The following is a 24,801-nucleotide window of genomic DNA, read 5'->3' on the forward strand; positions in this document are numbered from 1 at the left end:
CCATCTTTTAAACAATTTCGACTTAAAATTACGTCATACGAGCACGTCGAATTGGATAATTTGCGCACGTTTTTGATGAAAAAGTTAAAAAATTCGTCAAAATTATGCCTTTTTAGTCGCGTGGACGCGACTATAGTTCACTATGTCGGTCGGTCTGTCTGTCGGTCTGTCTGTCAAGGCTGTTGGCCTTGTTTTTACTATCCGTACTTCGCGAATAACCCAAGGATAATTTTCTTAAACCAACAAAAGTTCCTCATATTTTGTGGCGTTCCGCTAAAACTTGGAAATAGAACATTTCGTAATGTGGTCACGTCAACATATAATTTTTATGGCGTCAGATTGCACAGCGATACTTGCGCGACATTTTATGAAAGATTGAACATAAATTCAAAAGTAATATGGATATTTTGCAATGAAACTTGATAAAGGTATACTTCTTATCAAGGTCATGTGTAAATGGCGTGCACCACAATAAGTTCTAAAGTTCCATAACATCCTAAAATGTGCTCATTTTAGGATATGTTTGATCAAATCATTGGTATTTCCTCCATCTTGATGGTTTTGACTCAATAAACATATCTTTAATATTATGGTGACGATTTTTACACTAATTCAGTACTTGTATTGTTATACACTTGATACAGGTGAGTATGACGTATATTATTATTACGAAATAAAATAAATATGGAAGAAATTTGATTTAGACGTTCAAGAATGTTAGTGGTTGAAATCGGTGGTGTTAATGTAATCATTATTTCGTCATCGTCGGGTCACGCGTATATTAATTATGTTTATGGAATAATACATTTTTAGTCGCATGCAACGCGACTCTAGAGCTCACTATGTTGGTCGGTCGGTCTGTCGGTCGGTAAACACTAACCTCAGCACGCGACTGCAGCCATGTATATGGCCTTGTTTATTCATAATTTTTCAGTCGGCATTGCTGTCTTTACCGCTGTTACTTTGTGTGTTTAGTCTTGAAACATGTGAGCCGACTACTTACTAATTTCATAACAAATAATACAACATCGAACGTTATTCTAATTATAAAAGCACAATTTTTGTTTGCAAAGCCAAACAATTATTTTAGTCCATACAATTATTCATTAATATAATTTTTGAAATAGGCCTACTATAACTATATTAATTTCGGACATGAATGCCTTTCTTTCTCATTTTAAAAACACTACAAGCAGAAATATGTAAAAGTATCATTTTGAAATCAAAGGAAACATAATGTTACGGTATACATTAAAGAAAGCAATTAATGAGTAATTTACTGGTACCTAAGATGACACAGTAAGACAATTATTTAATACAGCAATCAGGCCAAATCGTACTAAGTACAGTGTAAGAAACAAATAGGCTATTCCAAAGTAGAATATTATTACTAATACATTACGATATATAGTTTTGAATAATTTTTCTCTTATACTTAAAAACCGCATTATTAAAAAGACTAGGCCTACAACGTTACACATCCAAACTATTTAATTATTACTATTATCCATTACTCCACAATTATTATTTTTCTCATTTCTGTAATTCATTTTCATTTATCTTTTTATTTCGGAATATCATGGTGACATAATATAAAATCCATAGCAAAAGAGAGAAAAAAAAATCTTAATCTAACAGCTCATAGAACAAAAACAAAGATATGTAAATAAATAAAGTCAATGCAACAAAGCATTCCATTGTATGTGCATTATTGACACATTAAAATTATTTTGATTGATTATTTTCTAAAATGGAAAGTACAGTAAGTGAATTTAAGTTAAATTAATCATTCAAATTAAGGATAGGAAAACAATATCTTAATGATAAGCGATATTATACAAACATTGTCACACCATTCACTTGATACATTTTAAGTGAATGACAGAATTATAAGACAAGAATGATAACATCAAACACGATTATATTAATGAAAAAGTATAAACAAATGGTATTCAATTAATTCACGACAATTTAATAATCTAAATAAAGCGAGTGAGTATATTATACACTGTACGAGTGGATAAAAGAAAGTGAATATAGGTCTAATACGTGAGTGGATATAAAGCAAATGAATAGTATAATATTTCTAATAAAGCAATTCTAATTTTAAAATTACGATGCTCCAGAAATCACGAGATAATAACAATATGTATTTCCCGGCCAATTAGAAACAAAAATCTTCTTGGATCATCAACAGTTTTTTAAATTATGAGAGTCAATTGATCCTACAGTAACATTGTAGCAATTGTTTATATAACACTTTTTAAAATTAGCATATCCTTAAAGAAAATGTATTATTCAGAAAATGTAAAACAGTATTGAATACTAGTTGTATTACTGTCTATGTCACAGCAATCTTAAATGTCAGTGCTTCGGGCCACGGTAAACATTATAAACGAAAATTGAAAGGTTGGTACAGCCATATAAACCAAATCATTTTTATGTAGCTTATTTAAATGTCGTACAGCTTTTTCATATCTTCTTTAGCTTCTTCTAATGTAATATTCTTCCATCCTTCCGGAATATCAGTCAACTTTGTACCGTAGAACTTAGCTAGTTCAGTATTATATGTTGCCAAAAACCATTTCCAGAACTTCTCCGACTCGTCTGCCAGAGGTTCAATTTTCCATGATGCGCATCTGGTATTCACACTCTTATAATTTCTAAAATTAATGTATTCATTATTCGTAATTTTACTCTTAAAGCTATAGTTACACATTACTGCAGTTGTGCACATATCTGTAAGAAGTTTTTCAGTATGCGCCCATCTACCTCCAGTAACTCCCATTGGTATGTGACAATCTGTACGATGATGATCATGTTTCCCATTAAGATCGCATAGAGCATGACAAAACGGACACACTTCCTGGCAATTTAGCAGATCAGCTAAAAACAACTGACAGCAGGATTTGATAATTTCACTGAAAATGCTACTATCAAAAGCTTTAATAACAGTGTCTTCGATGCCTTTTAGTTCAACCATCAATGTGTCGATGAGCTCGTGCAATTTCAAGTCCCTTTCTTCATCAAACAACCTAATGTCTGTTTTGAGACCTAACTCTTCATCAGTATGTTCCAGTAAGGCTGGCCACCACAATTTCATTGTTGTCATAGCAGTATCTCCTTCTTTGTCCTTCTTACTTACTACCTTACTTTCTGTACGTAAGGTAGTGATATCTTGCTTTAATCCAGTTACTATTTCTGAAACTTTATCCCTGTATTTTTGTTCTAGTAAAGAAATACCAGTTTCATCATTCTTTTGTAAACACATATTATGTATCTTTGTAAAGCTAAATTTGGTGATACACAAAATTGGCTGAAATAAACATGGCAAAAGTGATTGGAAGCCCATGTCGGCTTTTTCAATCAACATCATTGCATGGAGAGACCTCTTACTAGAAAACCCTTTAGCCGTACTGTGTCTTAGATGGTCGATTACTTCAAATTTACATTTAGCTGGAAGAGATGTTTTAATAGAATATGTAAGCTCTCGTGATATAGCTGACGCAACTTTAACAACTATTTGGAGATCCTTACATTCTTCTTTAAACATGTGCCATAGTCTTTCCTTTTGAGACTCCATGTATAGTCTCGGGTCATTTTCGCGTTTGTGTTGCTCCTGCATATCTTCCAAGCTGGGTATAAGTACAGCATAGAAATTGCACACGGCTAGTGGAATAATACTGTTTTTGTTAATGGTAACTTTTTCATCTATCTTCATGTTTTCCAATCCACTTGATAGCTTACTAAACAGTTCAAATCCAAGTTGTTTATTGTATTTTGTTCCACTCTGTCTATGATTTGAGATTACCGTTTTAAGATCTTCTAAAATCTGTTGTCTAGCGTAATTAGCTTTATATGCATACGCTTTCTTGCCCTTGAAACGGAACACTAGTTTCACATTTTCGAACCATGAAAAATCCAGATCGTTTTCTTGTACTTCCGTTCGGGAAAGGTCAGATTGCCATACGCGCTTTACTTCTAATTTATGGTTTTCTATTTGATAGTCTTCAGTGATTATTTGAAAAGACGTTCTTATATCTTCATAATCATCACCAATTGGTACTTTTGTAACCCACTCATTCCAGTTTTTAGCAAACTCACTTTCAAGTTGTTCATCAGGCAGTTTTAGGTGTCGATACTCATCGGCAAGGGTTTTAGCTTTTTCATAGATTTCTTGTTCGTACGTTTTAATATTGGCCTCGATTTTAGCTCTTCCAGTTGTTTTAATTACAATAGATTTAAATGTACCCCTCATGTCTTTTTTGATTTCACTACAAACATCTGAAAGTTGTATTTCCACCTTTTTTTTCCATTGAATTGCTTTTTTGTTTTCTTTAAAATAAGTCTCCATGCTTGATTGAACATCACTGATGTCTTTCTCTAACTTCTGTAAGTAATCGCCAAGACATTTTTCTCCCTTTTCATTTACATTTTCAACTGAAAACTCCTTACATTTAATTTGAAGGCTTTCGCTGTATTTCAGTGCATTTCTTCTTAATGTACGGGCATGCTTCACATGTTCTGCATTCAACGCATTAAAAGCTTGGATGTCGAGAGAATTTCTAAAGCTGAATACAAAATCTTGACATAATATTGCTTTCCAAAGATCAGACAGCAATGTTATGAAATTAGGTATACTTTTTGGTTCTGAATTTTTCATGATTTCCACGATTTGTTTCTTTACTTGAAGAATGCATTTGCTGTAACCGGGATTTGGAGGCGCCATCGGTGGATCTCCTTGCCAAAGGCTGGAAATGTACATAATGTGCTTGTGTTCTTGAAAGGTAATGACATCAGAAAACGATTTATATCTTTCACTGCAATTCTCGGCATGAGCTGCAATTTCAGTAATCTTATCCAACATTTCTCGCATACTTCTTTTTTGTGTCGTATTCAATTCAGATGCTGTGACATCAGTGACGTTTTGGTGTACAAATAAACAGCTAGGTTTAATATTAACATTACCCATTTTCATAAAAGCATGTACAGCAATTTGAAGTGTGTCTTGCATGTCAGTTGGGTTTTCTCCCATAATATTTATTATGGTAAGATCACCTAAGCCAATCACAAGCGTGGCCAGTTCGTTGTCACGGTTGTTGGTATGTTCAATGCTAGCAGATTCAGGAGATCGCAACCCCTCAGTGTCAACCACCAGAATGTAATCACACTTTGCCTTTAAATCTGTATCTAAAGGTACAAGCTGGGCAAATATGCCTTTAGTACATCTACCAGCACTAACAGCAAATTGTAAACCAAACATAGCATTTAACATAGTTGATTTCCCGCTACTCTGAATGCCTAATACAGATAACACAAACATCTTTTTATCTTTGCCAATTTGACACTTCAGAGATTCGAACACGGCCTCAACCCAAGTGAGAGGCACGTGGCTGGCATCACCATCCATTAACTCAATGGGGTATCCATGTAGTAACATTTCAGCAGCAACTTCAGGTAACCGACTATTTCCCGCTGCTTGTAGTTGTTTTAGATCTAATGACATTTCGTAGTGTTGTCCAATTTCTCTATTGAAGTGTTCTAATCCCAATGAATCACGTGACAGTTTCTGCTCAAGCTCATCAAGTTTAGCTTTTGATGATACAGATTTCTCTTGTTGGGGGTTTTCACATAAGTCATTCCATCTTCGGATGTACTCTCTACGTATTGGATGTAGCGTATCGATACAATATTTATCGGTCAAAACCTTGACAAACCCAAAGAAATATTTTCTTTTTAAAAGTGTGTTTGTGAACGAGGATCTGAACATCTCATATGTGCAACCCATACGTCTGTTTTTGTGTTTGGCTAACTGTTTACGACGAAGTTCCAATACCTCTTCCTTTTGCTTGTTAACATATGCTACAATTTGCATATGACTTTCTTTTCTCAGTAGCCGATGCTGTTCCTTTTTTGCCTCTCCTATATCTACTGTTATCTCCTGTAAGGGCAGCTCTTCCTGTTTTCCTGCACGTTTGACTTGCTGGAGCAATTTTTCGGCACTCTGTTTAGCTTCGAAACAGTTCTGTTCGATTTCGTCAGCATGATAATTCATTTTCTCCGCTATTTCAATGCACATTTCAATACTATGGCGTAGTCCTACAGTACCTTTTTCACAATTAGATCCAAGTATTTGCCAAATTTGTCCACTTAATTTCAGCTCGTTCTTGTTTTCTGACGTAATATATTGTACTTGTTTCTTCATATCTCTGTTTTCTGTATCCATTTTACAAAATGCATCTCTTAAAGCTTCGTTAGGAGATCCATCTAAGATAAAAATTACGTGTCCCTCTTGTGTATATAAAGATTCAAGTAACGTGGTGTGATGTTCATTAAAATCAGAACAGGAAACAAATGCAATAGTGACCAGTGATATCTTGGATAAAAATGACGTCTGACTTTCAAAATTTGACGCATTTCCTCGCAAATTTATGAAAGTCAGAGCATCTGCAAAGGTACATGTACTTTTCTGTGAGGGAAGGTACCATGCAATTTCTAATAAGCCATCTGATAATTTTCGTTTTAAATTACCACCTTTGCACTCAGAATGAAAGAAAATGTTGTGTTTCTGCTCATTAATGACACAGTTGACAACTTTAGATTTGGAGATTTTAGGTCTTCCTAATCGCAAAGCAGACACAATCGGTAACTTCTCTGTTACCACTGATCGTTCACAAGATGAACCTGAACTTGTTTGCCATTTCTTTGTGATTGTTCTCATTCCCCACACAATCAGTTCCCATTCTTTATTAGGTACGTCCGTAACTGGCATCAGTAACGGAATAGCTAGCTGACATATTGACAATTTTTCAATCAAAATTTGTCTTAAGAAGTCGTCACAACACAAGAAAATAGCTACCAATGAATCTATTGGATTTACTTGACCGTCATTTGTATCTGTTTCTTTTCCTAGAACAGAAGTAAGTGAAAATGACTTTTCTTGTGAAGATGAACTTTCTTCTAATTCGAAAGATCTTCCTTCGTAATTACACGTTACAATATTTTGCAAAATGTACCATGGTATTTTGTCAGGGTGACCATTGAGTTCCTCAGGTGAAATCACATTTTCGGAAACTACAAATACTTGTTTACGAGTCAGGTTTCTTGGATAATACTTACTAAGTCCCAGCTTTTCAACCACTCGCCGGTATTTTCTTAATTTATTGTCCATCTTCTCTATAAAACTGTAAATAAAACAAACATACAAATACATTATTCTTAAAAATAAAATCAAAAGGCAGACTAATGTTCTATTTTCTATTGTTTTTGTGTGTAAGTTTCAAAACTGCGATCCCTGATGATCCGAGATTGGCTGGCTATGTATAGTTGCGAAACGTCACTCACTCGTTTTGAAAAGTAGATTAGACGCAAGGAAAACAATAAACAAACGAAGCATGGATTAATGGATAACGATAACGATGAGCTTAGGTCCATCTCGGCCGCCGACAACCTCGGTCGCCGGTTACAGAACGCGATATTGTATGGAGCGCCAAAAGTGCCTGTTATGATAGTGTAATAGTGACGACGTGGAATTACAGTCGACGCGGCCGCTAGTTCAATAACGGTAATCTGTATGGAACGCCGTGTGCGCTTTGATTGTCGTTTTATATTAGGCATAATATTATATTTGGCATATAATAATTTACCTCTATTTATATGTACTGTATTAATTAATATATTATATAGAGAATATACGTCTGTGTCTTTTATTATGCAAACAATTACGTAAAAGAGAACAATTTATTTAAAAACAATAATTTTTACAAATAATAATTTTTACAATATAGCCCGTAAAGCCAGCGTATCCATTTTTATACTTATGCATACTGTGGTAGATTATATCATATCCGTGTCGTTAACAATTACATACTATTCGATCACCTTATTTTTATTTCTATTTTATTTATATCCGTAATGTAGGATAAAATTAAGTTTATAATGATTACTGTTGAAGCATATCACGTGTATATTTTATTTCTAATGTTTAAAATAGTTTTTAGTAAAATGATCATTATATGCGAGTTACTGAAATAAACCCCCGAATAAGCCATATTGGAGATGCGCCTTTTATGATCGTGCAGCTGTTTCCCGTAACAATACGTTATTTTGCTGACGGGGTTTCCCCTTTAAAAAAAAAACGCACTTGTTAGTATATACGTCGGCGATACTATAGATTTTAATTAGAAAAATCTTTTATTTCTTCATTTATAATAACAAGAATTTATAATAAACAAGAAACAAACAAATAATAATCATTTAATGAAATAATTAAGTAAATGCAACTTAGTGTCTCACATTCATACGCCGTTCGTAAATCTAAATGTTTAAATATCAGTACAGATTACCTCTTTGAGAATCGTGTCCACCTTATTATCCATACATTATTCTCACATCTATCATTAATTGTACATCATAGTCCTACTGTAGGGGCAGTAGATTGATTTATAACGGCATAGTATCTGTATATTTTATTATTATCCCAAAACCATGCTCACTTCAAAGTAGCGGATATCGAATGCAAAAATCATCATCCATGCATCATCTTCCTTTATTGCATAAACCTCCTAAGCCACCCCAAGCTGGTATAGAACGAGTTTCGTAATTAACTGTGATTAAAAAATACGCAATAGGCGCGTCTACTTGTTTAACTATTACATTATTATTTATTATTTTCAAAACTTTAAACAGTGGCATGCAAATCTTTTCAAAAACTTGCACAATATTCAATAAAACATAAAACATGCGCCATATACAAATTAGCGCGACCAAAATAAAACGCGACCGATATCAAACGTAACTAAAATGATAAAAAGCGTATCTAGCAGCGCTCCATACAAAATACCGGATGTTGATTTTATCACGACCGATTTCAAACGCGACCGATTTCAAGCACGACCGATTTCATCTGACACCTTTAGGGGTATCCATGGAGAAATAAACTTATTTCTCCATGTGGTATCACAAATAATATTTTGTTAAAGTTAGCCAGCTTTAGATATAAAATAAATCGAATAGTAAAATTATATTGATATTGATTGATATCACTACTACTAATTTATTAATCTGAAAAATTTAGAAAAAAAGCATTTATTAAAACAAAAATTAAAAGTTAATTAATGAATATATTAATAAGTATACATGTAGAATGCGTGCGTATGCGCTGCATTAAATTTTAATTACTCACAATACAAGCATCGGTGGCGTGCCATACAATTCGGCTTTTTAATCCGGCGGCCGAGATTTTCGGCGGCCGAGATGGATCTAACCCCCACCACGCTTTCCATTTGCACGATCCCTTCTAAAACGCGTGAAATCTGCAAGTGTAACCTCAGCGTCCAGCACATTATAGCAAAGAACAACAAAAACAACACAAGAATCTCCTGTTCGTAAGCGTGTAACAATTTCAAAAGGCATTGTAGGATAGAATAGAGCTAATGGGCCAATGGACAGATCCATATATATAAAGAGTTGCGACTTTGAATGGAGTAGAAGCCATGTTCGTGTCCGGGTGTCACGAAACCTAAGACCACGAAAACTAAGACCCCCCCCCCCCCTAAGACCTAAGATCACGAATATTTATCTTTCGCACCTGCCTTGTATTTTAACTCCCAACATTTATTCTGAATACCACCCCTTATAATTGGCACTTTTATGAAAAAGAATCACATAAAAAGTAACAAATACATTTTTAAATTGATGATTTTACAGACGTTTTTCTCGCACACAAACTGTGTGAATTTTGCATGACTAGCCTACAGTACAGTAGGCCTACCCCATGTTCAATGTTTTTGTTTCTATGGAACGTCAAAAGAGCAAAAATTATATAGAGGGCTAAAAACTCGGTGGAGTCCATCTACAGTGTGGATGGAACAATGTAAAATTAAAATTGTAATGATAATAGTATAATCATGCAAGCACGATGAAATAAATACTGGCAAATAAATTTTAATTTAAAAATCATGATAATAAGTTTTTTTCTTTCGTTTTCTTTCTGTTTTTATACTTGTACTATTATTGTTGCTCTTTTGGCGCTTCATAGAAACAAAAACATTGAGCATTGGGGGAGCTCGAGGAGTTACAGGTAGAGATATTATAGTTCACTATAATATCTCTATGAGTATACAAAGAAACATATCTCCTAATTTTAAAGTGTGGTATTCAGGATAAAGTTAGTCAACAAATTTGGAGTCAAAATACAAGAAAGGCAGGTGCGTAAGAAAAACATCCTCTGAACCAACACAATGGAGTAAATATATACTAACAAACAACCCGTCAAGTTTGTTTGTTGTAAAGAAAAAAATATACATTTACTCAACGGGCGAAAATAATGTGAGTTTATCTATGTTTTGCGGTAGTATTTAATTATATTTATGGTAATAAATGAAACCTACTGTGTTTAAAATTAGGGCCTATGTATGGATAAACAAAGTATTGTTTTTAAGCTGTAGTATATCTTAGAATTTGTAATCTTAGGTCTTGGGTCTTAGCTTTCGTGATCTTAGGTCTTAGGGGGTCTTAGCTTTCGTGGTCTTAGGTTTCGTGACACCCGTTTGTGGCCAACTATTTCTATGTAGAGTATGGAGTTGAGTCTTTTGTTTTGAAAATGTATAACGTTCAAAAGGCTTTAACTATCGAATTTAATATCAAAACAATCAATTTGTTTAAAGGCTTTTGTTAAAATAATAAAACTAATTATAAAGTTACTGCGAACATGATTTTAAACAACAAAAACAGCAATATCGGAACGGCTCTGGCTGTGCGCTCTATGCACGCTCTACGCGTGCACGTTTAGTTTGTACAGCGATTCTCTATAGTAATGCATTGTTTTTACATTTTGTTGTTTTAAATCATGTTCGCAGTAACTTTATGATTTCGTTATTATCTTAACAAAAACCTTTAAACAAATTGATTGTTTTGATATTAAATTCAATATTTAAAGCCTTGTGAATGTTATACATTTTTTAAGCAAATGAATCGACTCCATACTCTACATAAACCAGTGATATGTAATAGCCTAAGGCTGGATAGTGGCAATCTTTTAATGTTATCGCGGTTCAAAAGTGATTCTCCATGGAGAGGGAACCAACAAGATGGCGGCTGCAATCGACCAATCAGATATACCCTACGCAGTACGCACTACTACGCCTGCGTTGAACCTATCTGCGTGAAAACGATACGCAACGCAGCGCATTTAGAACGCATTTTATCAAAGATAATAAAAGGAATAAAAACCTATTTATATTCTTTGATTTTATATAATCCTCGTATACAAAAAATGCTAGATTACCAAGAAATTATTCATTTTATTCCGATTAACAATAATTATATTTAATTTTATAAACCTTCACTGTGCTTTGACAAGAATATGTGTTGTAATTTATGTGGTCTTAAAGATGTATTGTCCCTTGAAACACAAAAAAATAAAGGTAAAAATATTCTAAATTTAAAATGGCCATATCAAAGTAATATTAAAGTTATTCACTTTAAGTTGAAAATTCGAGCTAAAAACAACAAGTTTACGTAATTAACAGGTAAATTAGTTTGATTACATTTCATCTGGAAAATCATCGCGAGCGAAAGTAAACAAAGATTTCAAACCATGAGTACGCATTATGCATATGCTAATTAGGATTGTTTACAACTCGACACGGTTGAGAAGGTATTTTCACACAGATCATAAGGAGGTTTTATGATTATGCGCGCATACAGAGTAGCCAAACAAGCGCGTTTCATTATGGGATATGTTTTGATCGAAAACTTTAACTGGAAGTCAGAGTTATTTTTTTTTAAAAGAACGTCTGTATTTCAGTTAAATGATTTTTTTTTCGAAAAATTTTTGGTGATAGTTAATAATTATTATGATACCTTTTTTCGAAATCTTAAATTTTTAATTTTTTTGGAATTAGGCAAAGGGACAATACCTCTTTAATGTATTATATTAGATTATTATTTTTTATATTAAAATAATGCTTTTGAACACATTTACGGCCGTTAGAATCACTTTCCAGTCTGGAGTACGCCCTCTAGTGTTCTTATTACATCTCTCTGACATAAACATAATATTGGGACACAAAGATGGCCGGTGTGCACCCTACGTGACTTTCTAAAATCCGTTGCGTAACTCTTTATATTACATAGCCTATGTAAATACGTGAACGTGATTGGTTGAAACTGCGTCACATGACTACCACTGCAAGGATCGTAAATCGTATATATCCTCGAGGACGATGATATTGACTGAGTAATTTTCGCGTATTTTTCGGGTCCCCTGTCATTAAACATACACATTCTCGAGTTCGATAATATTGACTGTGTAATTTTCGTGTGGCAACACTCGCGTTTGCCGATAGATAAAAGTCATCTACTGGATCTTGAACTTGGGTGGAATTGTCACTCCATCGCAAGACAACGCTTCACCCGCTGCGCCACGGAACTTGCTTGAAGAAATGAATCTTAAACTATTTAAAGATGTATTGTCCCCCCTGAAAAAAATTTTTTTTTCAATATTTTTGTTGAATAGGCCATTTTAATTGCACATAAAAGTTATTCACTTTGACCTCAATTTGGATTGAAAAAAAATATTTTTTTACACGGGAAAATCGCAATTTAATGCAAAAATTAACCAACCGGAAGCTATATGTCTGGAAGACAAATGTGTTCCGGTTTAATTTAACCCTTGACCTGAGTTAGCTCATAAATATTCATATTGTATGGATACATATCATCGTGTGGTGGGATGATGATGCTTTCCAAATCATCAACAGCCAACAACGATAGCAATGCACAGCTGGGAGCATGCGTGCGAGAGAGTCGAGTAGTGATGCGATACGAATCTTGAAGAAAACACGAAAACTATAGCTAGCAGAATGCTAAGTTAGAATTACAGTTGGTTGGTAATCTTATTCATTTAGGTGAGTTTTTGTTTCGCTAACAGGAGAGGCCTAGCTAGGCCCGAATTTGCTGCTACTGTACTAGTCTACTACTCTACTAGCACTGACAGTCTCGAGTAGCCTAACTGCTACCTACTTCTGTCTCTAAGTAGAGTGTTGTAGGCCTAGGCAGTACACTGCTAGTTAGGGCTACAGTAGACCACCACCAGAAGGGATGTGTTTTTGTTTATAATTTTTTGTTTCTATCATGATGAATTGGTTTAATTTTTAAAGATTTCAACTATCTATTCGGCAGAGAAAATTACCAAATAAATCTAAATATTGTTTTGGATGTTTACTGATGCAATATTTTAAAAATATTTTCTGCATCAAATGCAATAGGTTCAAATTAAAAATCCGCAAATAAACATTTTATGCAGATATTTCTTTTTCTTTTTAGGTATTAACATTGATTGAACAATAAGAGCAAGTAGTGAGAAACATAAAATGTATCGTACAGTGGCAACATTCACAATTTTATTGAAACGTTTCTTACTATTAAAATGACACTTTGTAATGGATGTGAGCGATCTTAGATGACTATAGCTGTCGTAATTACTGCCACAATCAACACATTGATATTAGTAGACAAATTGACACAAAAAACAATACAGGAATTCAATAAGATATACTGTATATATATTTTATTAACTCCTTTTGCACTCTAATATTTACAATAAAATTATGAAGTATAAGTAAATTTGAAGAATTTATCCTGTGTACTGTTGTAGTAGTTTTTTTTTATTTATTGAATGTTATGTTTACAAAATAATATACTGTTGTACATATATACAAAAAAATTATACAATATTTTACAAGCTGGACAAGAACATATTGGCCGAATGCAGCAGGAGAGTCACAAATATTTTTCCTGCAATATCCAATCATATTCCAATACCGAGTCTATCATTGTTGTCTTTGGGTTACCTCTGTTCCAGTCTTCATCAGCTCAATGTCTTTAAATAAAGTAAAAGCAAAGTATGAAAATCTGGAAAAAATAGATCATGCATATTTAGTGAAAAATTGGGCTGGTGAAATTGCTTACTTTGACATAGTCAAATAAGTATTCTACCTTTCTATGGTAAAACACATTACTTATAATGTTATAACTTATAAAAAGAGAAAATAAATATTTGACTTACTACAGTACAGAGAACATTTGTTTGTGTTGTAAAATGGCTAAGCTGGCTTTTCCCCTCTGTCTACTTGTACAGTGCTGCTGGAAGGTTCTCAATTTCAGGCTTGTATTGTAACCATTTTTCCTGAAAAATGTTTGTTTTATTTTTATCATAAAAATTATTTAAACAAGCTTCAACTGTAAATGTATATGGTACAGCAAGCTGGCTGTATTTTCGGAATGTAGCTAAGATTGATGGCATATAGCCTAGGCCAGTCTATGGAGAGTACAATGTATAGGGCCTAGCTGGGCATCTTCTGCAGGGACCCGATTATCACAGTCTGCTTGCTACTAGCTTAGTAATATGCAGCAGCATGTATTAATTATTCTAGTATTCTAGGCCTAGGCTAGCCCTGAACTGAAAAAATCCCAGGCTAAGTTAATTAATTTACCTTCCTGTTATTATTGCGTTATATATATTATTATATTTAAAATAACCGTCTAGGCCTACTTACCGACAAATTAACAGCTCAGCTTTACATACGCATAAAACCCACAGTCGAGTCGCGTCGATCTCTCTGGTGGTGTTGTTCATACAACGTAACGTGCATCGTCAGATCTCTGGTGTGTGGATGCTCATTAACATATCATGCATATGTATGAGTTAGCTCTACCGGCCAAATTTTTTGAGCCGATGAGTTCGAAAAAATGGTAAACTTATTTTGATTTTTTTATAAGCGAAATCAATATTTTTTTCGGATTTTTTTTTGGTGGAAGTGAATAACTTTATGTTAACTACAAAATGGTCTATTCAAAATTTGATTTTTTTCATCTTTATTTTTCATTTTTTGGGGGACAATACAACTTTAAGCTATGCATACATAGCGCCCTCATTTGTTGTTAGTCCACCCTAAATGTGATGAAACACCGTTTGTGATTGGTCAATACTCACGGTAGTAACTTAGTAATTATTATTAAAATAGGCTTATTGATGGAAATTCTTCTGTTAATTTAAACGACCTAGGCCTAGGCCTAGGCCTAAGTGAATATTTTATTGCCAAGGAATCATTAATTAGTAATTATCTGTAAATTATTCTTCGCAAGGTAAGGTGTCTAGGCAAGCTTGTTACGTTTAAATACACTACAAATACTAGGCCTAGGCCTAGGCCTACCTCTAGGCCTACTAGCTAGATCCTATCCTAGGAGGCCAGGCTAGGAGTAGTGTTGCCAAAGTGCGAGTCAACGAGGCACGCAATGCACGCATATTACACGCAATCCACGCAATGCATGCAATCCACGCAATGCATGCAATCCACGACGGTAATTGAACGGAAAAAATACCAACAGCGAGCGAGCTTTCGAATAATAATAAGCCTTTTTTTCGATAATATTTGTGTACAATTCATAAACATTTATGAATCACTTACTTACCGTTAATGTAATTATGTTAACAATTTCGAATATCCAAATGCGACTTCGATGTTTACAGTTAGTTTTAGGTGGTGCCTGGTCACCGTCTAAGAAGCCTAGCTAACTAGCCTAGGCCCTATATAGTATACTGTAGCCCGCCCGCCGGGGAGTAGAGACCGTAGAGACGGCTATTCGCTGTATGCCTAGTACGCTCTAGGCCTAGCAGTAGCTTCTATATCAACGCTGTCAATGGACGAAATACAATAGATTACAGATATTTTAAATCTAAGTCTTGTGAAACGTATTTTTTTCAACAAATTATCATCTAGTAGGAAGCCCTATATTGAGGGGCTAGACTAGGCTGTGTGGTGGGCCGGCGGGGGACATTTTGAAAAAAAAATAACTACAAGCGAGACCAACAAGAAGGGAGCAGCAGGCAGGCTTGACTTTATTTTAGTAGTAGTCTAGTACTAGTAGGGTATGTTTAGAACAACATAACATAAAATAATGATTTTATTTTATAATTACTCCTCTCTAATGTTTCATATGAACATACTAGATTAGGCCTATATTAAATTATTTATTATGTTTTTTTGGTGCCTCGGACTTTTGGTACAATAGTGCAATTACACTTCGTACTGACTCGCGTGAATTGCAATTAATATGGTCACGTGGGCCGTTGACTCCACTTACTCCAATGAATCCATGGCTTGCAGTTTGTCAATACCCGAGGCCTAGCCTAGCTTCACCCAACCCAGCAGACTTGTTCTTGGTTATATAATATAACAGATATTGCCTTTTATATCGGTTAAATATAAGATTTGACATCCCCTCGGGAATGATATTAAGTTCTCGGGGAATATATATTTCCCTCAGCTGGCGCTTCGGGAAATATATATTCCCTCGAACTTAATATCATTCCCTCGGGGATGTCAAATCTTTTATTTAACCTCTAAGCAGTCAATATCTGTATAATATATAATGGCTCTGCCAATGGAGTAGCGCGCCCTCATAAAATTACAAAGTCAACATATGTAGAGGGGATCTACTACTAGGGGATAGAGTATTTGACTGAGTCCGCTATGTTTAGAGAAAGCGCTGCTTCATGCTGTGAAATGGCGTCGCCCAGTTTGACCTTTTAACCCTGTACTCCCGATGCTGTGTTTTGAATGCAAATTGAAGAACAGGATTGGCATTTATCAATATTTGCTTATACAGTATTTGTGCTTAAGCTGAAATATTTAAGAAGTGCTTAAGCAAATAACTTAAGCTTATTTATAAAACCGTCTTAGCAGAGATTCTTGTATTATAAGTTCTTTTATTATTGTTGAGCCATGTCTCAGTTAGACAAATGATGTCAACATATCTTAGTAACAATTCATTGTGGAAGATTTCCATTTTGTTTTTCAGACTTCTTAAATGGATGAGAAGTGCCTTTTATATCGTTAGGCCTATTGTAATATTGCACTTAATGCCCAATAAGGCGCTTTCAACTGATTGCCATATGCCTTCATAGTACGATGCCTTTTACAGGCAAAACTGATTCAATCCCACTAACACCCTAGGCCTAGGCCCGCACTTCACACGGTTGTCAGATTGACAGACCATCAGGGCCAAGGACGATCGGGTACCAACGTGCATGGACGTTCGGGCTCAACTGTGTGGACGTTCGGGCCAATATAATTAGACGATCAGGCCCATTATAAAATAAAGGAAAGACTGACGATCGGGTCCAAGAAAAAAATTTGGATTTATGTTCACCATAAATAAATTAAATGTGTTCTTTCCAGGAGTTCGTGATACAAAATAATGTAATATGTACTTGAGGCCTAGACCTGTAAGAGTATCGATGGGGACAGTAGAATCTCTTTTTTGGGACACCTTCTATAATTATTTTCAATGGACACTTTCCCGCAAAAAAAGTTTAAGGGTCGAGGACACGACGTGCAATATAATTTAAACATTTAATTACAAACGGCGACACTGACTTTATTTGCTGTTATTACGTTTTCATTTTAATTATAATGATTATTTCTGTATTACACTTGACTAAAAACGAAATAAATAATTCTAAAAAAACATCTTCATCGCCGGCAATACGCTGCTCACACGTGCAAGTAGCCTTTCCGTGTATATTATTTTAGTAAATAAGAGGTTGCCATGGAAAAAAAGATCGTAGCCTACGTCATTCAATGAAATACTATAGTAATGCGTATTTTATTTTAAGGGAATCCCCGGTGAGCAAAAACACGTACCGGTAGCATCCGCAAAAAAATGTTTAATCGGTTAAAAAAACTGTATATGATCATTTCACTGAAAATTATAGGCCTACGTCATTATTGCGTCACACACTATTAATGTATGTTTGTTTTATATATAAAATGGAAATCCCCGGTCAAAAACACGTGTGTTGAGGAAATATTTGTCAAAATGTTTAATCGCCTTAAACAAACTGTATATCTGATTTCACTGAATTTTTTTATAAAATACATAAACGGAACCGTTGTCTATTTGACACTATAGATGCCTGTTGTTTTTCTACTGTATATAAAATGAAATCCCGTGGTCAGCAAAAAACACACGTACGCGTGATTTGACCCCAAGGCCCTCTGCAGGCTTTTTGCTTAATACCAATAAAATGTAAGCCTACATAACGGGCACATTGAATCTAAATAGAAATAATAATTACTTATCGAATATAATATGTAATCCGGGAAGATAATTAGGTTATAAAGATAAGTATAAAATATGTAGAAAACGGTAACAACGCTTTTTCGTTAAGAACAATCTCAACACTCAAAATACTCAGTTAAAGACCCCTTCCCTGCAATTTTGGACGTTTTTTGGAAAATAATACATATATATCACTTTAAAAACATTAAACCATGTCATTTCTTGTCTTAAATGTACGTTTTATGGTAAATTATGATAAAAAGTGAGAAACAATGCACTACCTAAGTAGCTTGCGGCGATCGACCTCTCGTGGACGGTCTTAGGCCTAGCCTAGCTAGGCTTAGTTTTGTAGGCCTAGCTGGTAAACATCGGTAACGTACGAACATCGTACGCGAGCTATATACCTAGCCTGACGTTGTATAGTTGCTGCATTAATTGTCTTTCTATTTTTGCCAGACTCCGTTGATACAAATTGGGGAAAACCCGGTATTTTCGCTGAAAAGTTAGGAGTCTTCCATTTGTTTTGGCCTCATCACGATCGATCGAAAAGTGGGCGAATTACAGGTGAAAAACAAAAATATCAATCCGCGCGCAATGCATTTTGGGATTTATAGCGGGCCGCTATAATTATTAGAATCGACTTATTTTTCACATTTTTAACCGTTTAAAGACGAAAAAAGTTATCGCAATAGGACCATATAGTATTATTTTTTCATTAAATATAGTTTGTGATCTTAAATTAGATCTAAAAAACGTAGGGAATGGGGCTTTAAATAAGACTTAACGGGTAAATCAACGGAAAAACTAACAATATTTCACTTCATCTCGGTATGCACCAGAGATCAAATTGATACGCCCTTATCTTTTTCAGTATTTTATTCACGAAGAGTTTTATATTATTTCAAAACATGGTTTCTCGCTCACCATTGGTCAGGTCATCAAATGATTGGTTGGTTGGTCATTTGGAATGTTCCATTATAAATCAAAGGGTATATTATTTTAAATACTATACAGTACTGTATTATTAATACTGAATATACGTTTCTTACTAATATTGCAACGTGTAGTTAGTGGCCTACGGCTTAAATCATAAAGAAAGTACAGTTCACGTTAGGGTTGAAATTTAGGCTTAACATTAATTTAGGCCTAGTTTAAGTAAGCAAACTCGCGAAGTAAGCCTACTAACTAAGCCCGGAGTAGTAAGGCTTAGCCATAGCAAGTATAGGCGCCTAGCATTTTTACTCGGGGTACCCGAGTCTAGGACTTACTCATTTTCTCCTCTTCTTCTTCCATCTGGACACTATTGAGTAAAAAGTGCGATTTTTAAAGTACTACTCCTCCCTTATTAGTTGTAGTATTGAGCTGGGATTTGGCATGAATATACTACAGGGACATGTCCTAAAATCTATAGAGCCGGATTTTTAAATTTCAGACCGGATGCAGCCATATGACGTCTCGAAGATGGTACCATATAGCCGTATTTGGTAGGTGTATGTGACGTCACATCTTGTCTTATGACGTCATTACAGCTTCATTTGCTGTACCCCGAGTATCGCACATTCGTGCTTTTTTGTTAATTAATTTGTTTGATTAAAAAGCCACAATGTGTGACACACACCACAGCGTTATGTAGGTACATGCGGCTTTTTGGCGTATTGGTTATCACGTTTGCTCAACACGCAGAAGGTACCTGGTTTGAGCCCGGGCGAAACCTTTTTTTTAAACTTTATGATGAAAAGTACTGTATACGCAATATGATAATTATACACAGTATATCTTATTTTTATTATTTTGTAAATACTTATTTTGTGTAATCGGTAATTATCGCTTTTACACATGTTTATTTTGCTTTGTGCTTATTACCATATTTATTTGTAATTTAAATGGATTAAAAAACTTTCTGTAACCAACATTTTTAGTGTAAGTGGTTTCGTAGTGTAGTGGTTGTCAAGTCTGCTTAACACGCAGAAGGTCCCGGTTCGAGCCCTAGCGAAACCTATTTGTCTTTAACTTTATGGTGAAATAACTGTATACGTAATATGATATAGAGTATATCTCGTTTAATACGAAAAGATGTTACAATTCAGTGATTTATTTCTATTTTTACTCGGGGTACCCATACCTCCATAGGGTACCTGAGTCTAGGACTCTCTCATCTTTTCCTCTTCTTCTTCCATCCGGACACTATTGAGCAAAAAGTGCGATTTATAAAGTACTACTCCTCCCTTATTCGTTGTAGTATTGAGCTCGGATTTAGCATGAATATACTACAGGGACATGTCCTCAAAGCTATAGAGTCGGATTTTTTAATTTCAAACCGGATGCAGCCATATCACCTCTCGAAGATGGTACCGTATAGCCGTATTTGGTAGCGCGGTTATTGATGTGTATGTGACGTTACATCCGGTCTTATGACGTCATTACAGCTTCTTTCGCTGTACCCCGAGTATTGCACATTCGTGCTTGTTTTTTACAAATCTGTCGATATTCACATTAAACTGTGCAGGCAACTCTACCTATGTCGAACCTAATGGGGCTGGCATAAACAGTTAAACATTAGGTATGTACGAGTTGGTTGAGGTATGTGTTAGCAAAGTTGGGTATGAGTTGCTATGGGTACGATAGGGCCTACGATACGATAACACTTTATTGCAATTATCCTCATATAAAATATGTCAAAATTGAAGTTTAACATTGATGAAAAAGAGCGAGTTAGCAAAAAAACACATATTAATAATTATTATAATATATGACTTCATAAGTTCGATTGATTTAAAATTTAGCTAGCAAGATATATGTAATTTAATTTAAGGGTCTTTTTATAATAGGTCGTTTGGCATCAATTTAATTACAATTTACAAATATATGTATCAATAGAATCCAATTGGGGCTGACGAAATTACTAATTAATAAAATAGCAAAATTATGAAATAATTTACAATAAAGTTTTTAGATCTGGTATTTAGTCCCCGGAAGAATGAATCCAATTGCCCTACATTGTATCTGTTCTAATTATTAGTTCATTTGGGTTTGTGTAAGTCCTGTTCCCCATACTGGACTCTCGCGTATCCAATTGCTGATCTTACAACTGACCCGTAGAAGTCTATTCGGTGATAAGAAGAGAGATGTTCATTAATTCTGACCTCCTGCTGTCGCTTATGCAAAAATGCTTCTCAATGATGTTATCAATCTCCAAATTTCTAAGTTTATCAGGATTCTATGTGGGTACAAGTTGACCAGCAGGGGCGGATTTAGGTGGGAGGTATATACGTCAAAAATGGAACGCCGTGGTTACCTCAGTATGTGTGGCTATATAGTATAGTTTTAACTCTTCCCTGGTATAGTGTATCATCATCATCATAGAGGATATGTTAATAATAATATAGTGCACTAACTGTGGTAACTGTGTCCTGTATAGTATACATTATAGCAACCGATTTTTTTTTCTACGCCACCCACCGATACGTAGGCTACTCAACTGTATCAATACATAATATTTATATTGATATATTTAATTTCCTCAACAAATTGATGTAAATAAATATTTAGCTATAATAAGCATTGAATTTTGCGCTTTTTTCGGGGCTTCCCCTAGACGTACGTTCGCATTGAACTTAAACGCAACGCAATAAAATCTATAATAAGCATTACATTTTGCGCTTTTTTCGGGGCTTCCCCTAGACGTACGTACGTTCGCATTGAACTTGAACGCAACGCAATCAAAACAAAATACTGAGTGAATGAACTATCGGCGACAAAATGTTATCGTCCTTTAATTAGTCAAGTGTGTTTATTGGAGGGAAAAAGTATGATTGTTTTGCTCATTGGTAGCATGCTACATGAGAGTACCTTTTCCTGCAAATTAGAGGTGCCATATCATGAATTTTTTGTGCGAGAGTACCATTTCCGGCCACCCGGGGCGTCATTTAACAAAGTTCGCTTTGCCACAGGTCCTGGCGATGGCCCTAACATTTGGGTTTGTTGTTGTATGGGCTTGGAGATTGAGACGAGATCCTTTTGTATAGTAGTGCCATCATCGACGAAAACCGAATAATTATCATATAAATATGCATAAAATGTCATGCTTTGGGAAGTGAATCAATAGGTTAAAAGTCTTTCATAATAACATTGTTATAACCATAAATCGTAAGGTTTGTAAATTTGTAATTTGATCCTAATTCAGACCTTTTCTCATGCGAGCCAACCTAAATATGTACAGTAATATTGTATGCAATAGTGTACTTACCGTGCGAGTGGTCTTGAAATTTCGGATGTCCAACTCCCTGAGTTCAATGCATTTTTACCAAGCCATTTGAGAGAAGTCGGATTGCGCTTGTTGAGTTGGAAGAACTGGTACAGTAAAATATTTGATGCCTACTTATATATACGTATATATCGTGATAGAATGTTTAATTTGATTAAATTTCGCTGATTAAAACCAGAACAACAAACTCATTAGTTATCATTTTCGGTGAAAAGGTTGTCAAGATGTTGATTGTAGGCCTATCGTTTGCCTTATTGTTTGTACAAAGCTTATTATTACATAGCGTGACTGAATGTTTGCTTAGTTTGTCAAGGTGTTGATTGTATTGTTTTTACACATGTCGAAGGGATCACATTTTATAGCTTAGCGTGTCTGTTTGATTCTGATTTCGTTGATTAAAACTAGAACAAACTAATTAGTTATCATTTTCGGTGAAAAGTTTGTAAAAATGTTGATTGTAGGCCTGTTGTTTGTGTACAAAGTTTAAAGGTTTCAAAATTATTACATAGCGTGACTAAAATGTTTACTTCAACTTTAGTTTGACTGATTAGAACCAGGGAAACAAACTGATATTAAGTTTTCGGCAACTTTTGCATGCTTTGTAACATATTTTTCTTATAATTTTGGTTGCTTTGTTCGTCCAATGTACTCGACGATATTGCCATCGTCTTTACGTCGCAGATATTAAGATGTTGTTAATTAACGTTAAATTGCCATTAGTATCATCATCACTTAAAGATATATTGTCCCCCTAAATAAAATATGCCATTTTAATGGCACGTAATAGTTATTGACCAAAGCTGGATCGAAAAAAAACATTATTTAACTGAAAAAAATGTAATTCAAAGCAAAAAATGCTTAAATTGTCTGTCAGACAATGGTTTTTGGTTAACCGTTTTTGTCATTTTATACGTGAAATAATTATTTGTTTGCGGATTTGTTTTTACAGAAGTGAATAACTTAAAGAATGGCCTAATTAAAGTCTGATTTTATAAATCTTTATTTACCTCCGCCAAGGAGGTATATGTAGTCGATCGCGTGTGTCTGTGTGTCAGTTATTGCAAGATCTTTTTCAAAATGAAATACAGATAGATATTTGATCAAGGACCACACCATTAAGTTTTGGAGAAAATCCGGACATGGTACCAATTCTGGACCACTTTTTAGTATTATTTTCAAACCTGCTAGTATTAAAAGATAGGAGACAGTTTTCAAAAGCCGGCGAGCAGTCTTAAAGTAAAGGTAAAGGTAAAGGTATTCATATTTGTCCTCAAGCTTAACTGGAAACTGAGGAAATTCGGATTAGGCCCTCCACAGACCCACGGCAGTCAGCAGTGCAGCGCCTACCAGATCAGCACACCGGGAGACGATCCCCTACTCTTTTAGAATAGTGTACCAAGTTCTTTAACGTGCACTGTTAAGTACACGGGACCAACGGCTTTACATCCCATCCGAAGGATGCAATTAGCATGGTACAGATAACCTCGAACCCATGCCTATCACATGCTAGTCCGATATTAGCATTACGCCATCACTCTCCAGTATATACAGCACCCGCCGAGATTTCTAGACGGTCTCCCATCCACAACGCAACCAGGCCCAACGTTGCTTAACTTCGGTGATCTGACGAGAACCGGTGTTTCAACGCAGTATGACCGTATATAAGTAACAAGGAAACTGAAATTGCATTTTCTTGAGAACTACTTGTCAAAAAAACTTTTATACAAGAGGCAAGAGTTATAATTTGTGATTTTTAGTTTTAAGACATAATTTGATTTAATGTACAGGATTTTTGATACGATTAGTTAAAAAAAACCTATTTCTTTTCAAATTCACCTGTTTGTTTTTGGCGTTGCTGTTTTATTGTTAGTCAACAATTGTTAGTTGAAAGGCTTGTTACATAACCATTACACCAAACTCACATACACTTGGCTGTAGTGAAATTAGCCTAAATCACACACAGCCTTAAGAAACATAGATGCATTCCCATTTAATCACATTATCGATGATGATGAATTCTTGCATGTCATTCACTATTACTTTTGTGACGATAGAATTGACTTTGATAGATTTAATTCTTTAATTTTTAACCTTTTTGATATTAGCCTAATTTTAAAGAAGTTATTAATGACAACGATGCCCAATTATTATCCGAAAATATTGACTCTTGTGCCTATGAATATATCGATAGTCTTAAAAACAAATATTCAACACAAGATTATTCATTTAGTATCTTTCACTTAAACGCACGCAGTCTTGTTAAACATTTTAACGATATCAATGTATGCGTAGGTGCTATTAACCATGAATTCTCAGCACTATGCTTCACCGAAACTTTTTTAAATCATAACACGCCCTTTTCCTTTTATAATATTCCCAATTATAACCTCTTGCATGTTCCAAGAGCT

The 24,801-nt window shown here is 34.8% G+C and overlaps 1 protein-coding gene and 1 pseudogene across 1 annotated transcript; both read right to left on the reverse strand.

The window, feature by feature from the left end:
- Positions 1-2,452: 2,452 nt before the first annotated feature.
- On the reverse strand, positions 2,453-7,171 carry LOC140047821 (interferon-induced very large GTPase 1-like). The gene has a single exon (XM_072092854.1). The coding sequence runs from the start codon at positions 7,169-7,171 to the stop codon at positions 2,453-2,455; it is 4,719 nt and encodes a 1,572-aa protein (XP_071948955.1).
- Positions 7,172-23,935: 16,764 nt separating this feature from the next.
- LOC140048165 (5S ribosomal RNA) lies at positions 23,936-24,056 on the reverse strand (annotated as a pseudogene).
- Positions 24,057-24,801: the final 745 nt, after the last annotated feature.

The sequence above is a fragment of the Antedon mediterranea genome, chromosome 4 (assembly GCF_964355755.1).
Source record: "Antedon mediterranea chromosome 4, ecAntMedi1.1, whole genome shotgun sequence".
Taxonomy (NCBI): Eukaryota; Metazoa; Echinodermata; class Crinoidea; order Comatulida; family Antedonidae; genus Antedon; species Antedon mediterranea.